We start from the raw sequence: 5858 nt of genomic DNA, 5'->3' as shown, positions 1-5858 counted from the left end.
TAAATTTTTGTGCTTACAACATCAAATGGAGTGAGTGCATCACATGATTTCTTCCGTGTGGAAGTGATAGTATAGGACAATCCACATTGACTCGTTGTTATAATTTACACACTTTTCTTCTTACTATTGTTTTCAAAATTTTTAATAGGAGAGTAGACCACGCGGAATCGAAGAATTAATATTTTGTACACCTTTTTGTACAAAATTGTCAATAGTAATATTTTACTCAAAATTTATAATTTTTCGAACCGGACAACCTAGACATATCAGGTCTCTTGAATTCCAATTTTTTATGAAAAAATGTGTTTGGGCACAAAGACGAGCCTTAAAATAATTGTTATGTACATCTTGTCAAATAGCAATATTGTACTCAAAATTCATGATTTTTTTAACCGATCAATCTGAAGGTATGGGCTCATCCAAATTTTGAGTATTTTCAAACATCAACGTTTGGACCAATTTCAAATGGGTAAATTTGGCCGGTTTTGAAATTGTGCTTTTAATTTTTTACTCTCTTATCTAACAATCAAGTATGATCATCAGATTAGACCGGACATATTTATTTTTATTTTAAGGGTGCAAAAACGAGGTGTCTATAATTTTGTTATTTTATTGAAATATATTTTTTCACTAATAGAGTCGCTTAGAGAGTTGTAAGCACCCGAAAAACAGTTGTCTAGTCTAGGATTAACATAGAATAAATTTTGTTTTTCAATAATTATAAACAATTCATTATATTCAATTTTTGGTTAGCAATTTAAAATTCTTCCCCTTTTTTTGAATTTCTTAAAAGAGAGAAGTGATTGAGATGATAGTTTTGATTTAAAGAAATTTAATTTAGTTAAAATTTCTTTTTATGTTGATATTTTAATTAAAGAGTTGTCAATTGATTTTTATGAAATCTATAAAAGGTTTTACGTATACAAACGTTTATCAAAGATTTTTTTGAGTTCGATGATTGGTGATACTCAGAAAATGGCTTTCGTGCTATATTATCTTTATCCGTTAACAAAATTTTAGATTTTTAAGAAGATTGGATTTTTATGTTTTATTAATTCAATTATTTTTTCAAATTTTAAACATATATTTAGATTTGACATTTTAAATATTAAATAAGTTCCGATACCTGAGATTTATGCTGGAAATTGTGAAAATGGTATAGTGAGTTGGAAAACACTCCTAAACTCGTGCTGAAGTTTTTGGATGAATTAGAACCGAGCTTTCTACAAGGTTTTAAAAAAGTGTAAAAGTTTGTAAACTGTAATGGTGGATTTCTAGTGGAGCTTGTTTGAGGATTTGAGGTTCATTCATTTTCCTTCATCTTGGCCCAAGGATTCCTTTTATAGACGACATAGTCGGTTGGTTTGCCCAAGTGGGCTGAATTCGGACGAAACTATGATGGCTTTACCACTTTCTTGGCTAAATTAGATCTCTTTTCGACGAGTAAGACAAGTTACAAACCTAGGGGAAATGATCACGCTGATATGGTGATTATTTTTTTTGAATTTCATCATTTCAAAATAACTTCATGACTATTCTTAATCGCGTGTCGCGAGGAAGAAGACTACTTCAGCCTAGGATTGTGCAAAAAAAAAAAACTGGAAAACCGATAACCCAACCGAACCGATAGCTTACCGGTTTATTGGTTAATCGGTTCTAACAGTTTCGGTTAACCGGTTTTTTTACCGGTTAAATGTTTCGATTTTCGGTTGAACTATTTTTTTAGCGGTTTAACTGGTAAACCGATAATAATTTAATCATATACATTTATATTAATTATTTTGTAAATATTAGATATATTATAAATAATATTTAATATATATATATATTAGTTTTTGTTTTAATTTTAAATTATAATTTGTATAGAAGTGTTTATAAACAAATTTAATTTATATGGCTATTAATTTAAAAATGGATACTTTTTAAAATATATTATATTGTTAGAACAATATAATATATTATAAAATATTTCTAAATATATTTATGAAATATTATTATAATATATTATATTATAACAACAATAATATAATATATAAAAGTTGGACACAAACAAGAATTTTGTAAAAACAAAATTATTTAATAAGTTTAATATTTAATTTAAAAAATTTAATTATCCAGTTAAACCGGTTAACCGATCGGTATTGACCGGAATCAATGGTTCTAGAATCGATAAAATCGACATCAAAACTTATCGGTTAACCGGTTTGTAAAATAAAAAGTAAAACCGAATTTAACTCGAAACCGTTTAACTGATATATTAAACAACCCTCTTCCAACTAAAAAAACTCAAAAAAAAAACACGCTAGAACGAGCCCTTAATCTTATTAATTTTTTTGATGATATATTTTAATATTTTAAAATATAAGATTATGTTGAAAGCATGCAATAACATAATGGCACGTGTTATTATCTTTTGAGAATTGATACGGAAATATTCTTGTATTACGCAATAACCTAGAGAGAGAATAAAAGGAGGAAAAAATCACTCATCGGTCGCTTCCTCGCTCGCTCGCTCCCTCCGCCACCGTCGTGTTCCTGACCTAGTCTGAATGCACTACAGTTATTTTGATCGACCTGTTAGGCTGTTAAGAAATTCGGATTTTCTCAGCTTCTACTGCCAGTAGGACGCGGATTTTGTAACAAAGATATGGAGACTAATTCTTTCGATGTGCAAGATTACGAGGATCCGATCTCAAACAAGGAAGATCAAAACCAGATGATTTTGGTAAAGAACGTTTAATTAAGATGATTTTGGTAAAGATATTTAGTCTATAGTGATTGATTGCTCGAGTTACTGCATATTAAGATGATTTTTTTTCTTCTTCTTTCTTTAGATTATCATTGATCATACGAGGATAATTAATCACAATTCACTCATTCTGACGACGGTTAACTGCACGTAATTTTGTTGTTTGACTTAATCAAATTAGGCGTATAGAAATGCTCTGCAGTAGTTATTTCATTCACTGGAATGTGTTTTCGTTGTGATGATACTTTTATTGATCCTTTCTAGTAGGCAAGAGTCTACGAATTCCATTGTTTTTTTTGGACAGATTGATGATTAGATAGTCATTATTGGACTTGGTAGGAAACAGATTATGAAAATCATGTGGTAACCATTGGCAATTCAAGTACTGTCTTGTCTAAACTCCCAATAGCAAGAGAGAGTCACTGATACTCCTTCTATTTTACTGCCTTGAAACTAGTGATGTGTTTCAATTATGCTAGGTGAACTTAAATCAATTGGTTCTCTCCTTTATACTTTTCAAATTCTTCATAAATTCATCAAATTATTTGGTGATGGAACTATTTTCTTCAGGGTGCTACCCTGATAGATGGTCATGGATCAACATCTGGATCAACTTATGATTGCATTATTGACACTTCATACCATGAAAATAATAATGAAGATGTTGATGATAATGATGATGCTAGCGGAGATGCTTCAGATTATGATGACAACGACGAATACATATATGATGAAGATGATGATGATGGTGATGAAGAAGAAGATGATGATTATCTCTTATTGCAAGCTCAATTAGATAATGATCGTCTCCCTTCTGGTGTTGAGACACCCATTGCTTGCCTCAATATTGATCTTCCTGGTAAGTTTGTGTCTTTGACGATTACCTAAACTTTAGATTGAGTGTTGTGCTAGTGCAAAAAGTGTGGTATCTGGTTTAAAAAAAGTACTGCAGTTTCTGCACGGTTGATTTCTGATGATTAAATCAAATGAAGGTCGGAAACTAATGGTGCAACCTTTTGGAGGATTCACTACGGTCGACCACTTTCCTGATCACCACTTTATGGATGTAAAAGTGCATCAGGTGAATTTATTTTCCACCAGTTTGATTGTGTTCATGTGTAGGTTTTAGATGCATGCTTATGTCAATATTTGAATGAGCTTCTTTTGTGACAGCCAACAACTAAATGGATTAAAAGAATTCAAGAGGAGTGGAAAATTCTGAATGACTTGCCAGGTGATATGTTTGACACTCAATGCACTACTGATACCAATTGAACATAAAACTAGACAAGTTTCCAAAACATTTTATGGATAAATTAATTTCAAGCGCCCTAAATGATTTTGACACGTGATCGTGCTCACAAAAGTAGGACAATCCAAGTGGACATTAGTTCATATATATATATATATGATGCTGGCCGAGATTCTGATTCTTGATTCAATTTTGATCTTATGACAAGTATTGTCATAACTTGTACTTATCTGGTTTTTGGTTTTATTTTGACTTAATGATGACCTGGTTTGTTAAAGAATTGATAAGGATGTTTCGATTGGTTTTGTAGAGGCGATATATGTTAAAGCATCTGAAATAAGAATGGAGCTTATGCAGGCCGTCATAGTGGGACCAGCAGGAACCCCATATCACGATGGTCTCTTTATCTTTGATATTGTATTCCCTTCTTCGTATCCAGATAAACCTCCGGTACAGAGTCTTTCATTATTTGTAAAGTAAAATGATAGATAAATTGTTGGAGTTTAGTGTAATTTTGATAATTTGGTAGATGGTTCACTACCATTCTGGAGGTCTTCGTTTGAACCCAAACTTGTACAATTGTGGGAAAGTGTGCTTGAGCTTATTGAACACATGGACTGGTGATAAAGACGAAAAATGGAAACCAAAAGATTCAACGATGCTACAAGTATTGGTCTCGATACAAGGTTTGATTTTGAATTCAGAACCCTTTTTCAATGAGCCTGGGCATTCTTCACGTCATGCTGGGTTAGAAGGTAAAACGAGATCTAAGCATTACAACGAGAAAGTGTTCATTCTATCGCTAAAGACAATGGGGTACACACTTGCCAACCCTCCAAAGGTATGTTTTTGTTGTTTTTTATATACTTGATTATTTATGAAAATAAAGATAATGAAATATACATGCAGCATTTTGAAGAGTTGATTAAGTGGCACTTTCGTGTTTATGCACATGATATACTTTCGGCCTGCAAATCTTACCTAGATGATGGGACTAAAATAGGGTGGGTAAGACTGAAATGTTGGTAATAAGAAAGTTGAAGAACAATTTGGTCCAAGTAATAGTTTTGTGATTAGTTTGTGCAACATGATGGAAGGGTTAGTAGCCAAATTTATGGAAAATGGCGCGGATGACTGCGAGATATTTCGTCTAGCAAAGTGGCAGCCTCCTACGAAGAAGTCTACTAGTATAACTAATTCATAGTTCACATTTCTTTTTTTCCCTTTTTCATAATTAGGTCTAATTAGACTTAATAATTGCAGATACAAACTTGTTTTCATTTTCTTTTATTTTTGGTTTGTTTTATTTTTTAAAATTTTAATTTTTATCCAGCTTGGTTTTTGAGAGTCATCACTTATATAAAAATAAGATGAGGGCAGATATTTTATTTATGGATTATATGATTGATTATGTTTCAAATAGTCTTTAACTTTAGATCTAATCTATAAATCTTTAAATATATAGATATAACTTTTATATTTTCATTTTTATTCGTAGATAAAAATAAAGAAAAAAATAATTTTAAAATCTATCAATGCATTAATATAAAAAAATATATATTAAAACTATCACACATTCAGATTATAAAATAATCCTAAATCCCATGTTATTATTCTTATGGGTACAGTCTACATTAATGTTTTATTCATTTGTTATAATACCTTAACGAAAATTTCGATATACAAAATTAAACTTTTATCTTACTTTAATTTTGGTATACCTTAATTTCGGTATATCTTAATTTCGGTATAAAAAAAAATTATACATTACCTTACCTTTATCTCGGTATACCTTAATTTCGGTACGATATCGGTATAATATTTTTGATACTTAAAAAACACATTAACTTATAAAAA

At 30.7% G+C, this 5858-nt stretch overlaps 1 protein-coding gene across 1 annotated transcript; it reads left to right on the top strand.

The window, feature by feature from the left end:
• The first annotated feature begins 2459 nt into the window (after positions 1–2459).
• Positions 2460–5287, top strand: LOC124910245 (putative ubiquitin-conjugating enzyme E2 38). Its single transcript, XM_047450865.1, has 7 exons — positions 2460–2725; positions 3320–3608; positions 3742–3830; positions 3923–3983; positions 4312–4451; positions 4531–4842; positions 4911–5287. Exons 1-7 carry the CDS (start codon positions 2648–2650, stop codon positions 5028–5030), a joined length of 1089 nt encoding a protein of 362 aa, XP_047306821.1. The 5' UTR covers positions 2460–2647; the 3' UTR covers positions 5031–5287.
• Positions 5288–5858: the final 571 nt, after the last annotated feature.

This window comes from Impatiens glandulifera, chromosome 7 (genome assembly GCF_907164915.1).
Source record: "Impatiens glandulifera chromosome 7, dImpGla2.1, whole genome shotgun sequence".
Lineage (NCBI taxonomy): Eukaryota > Viridiplantae > Streptophyta > Magnoliopsida > Ericales > Balsaminaceae > Impatiens > Impatiens glandulifera.
The sequence above is the reverse complement of the archived record's forward strand: the minus strand, read 5'-3'. Positions and strand labels throughout refer to the sequence as shown.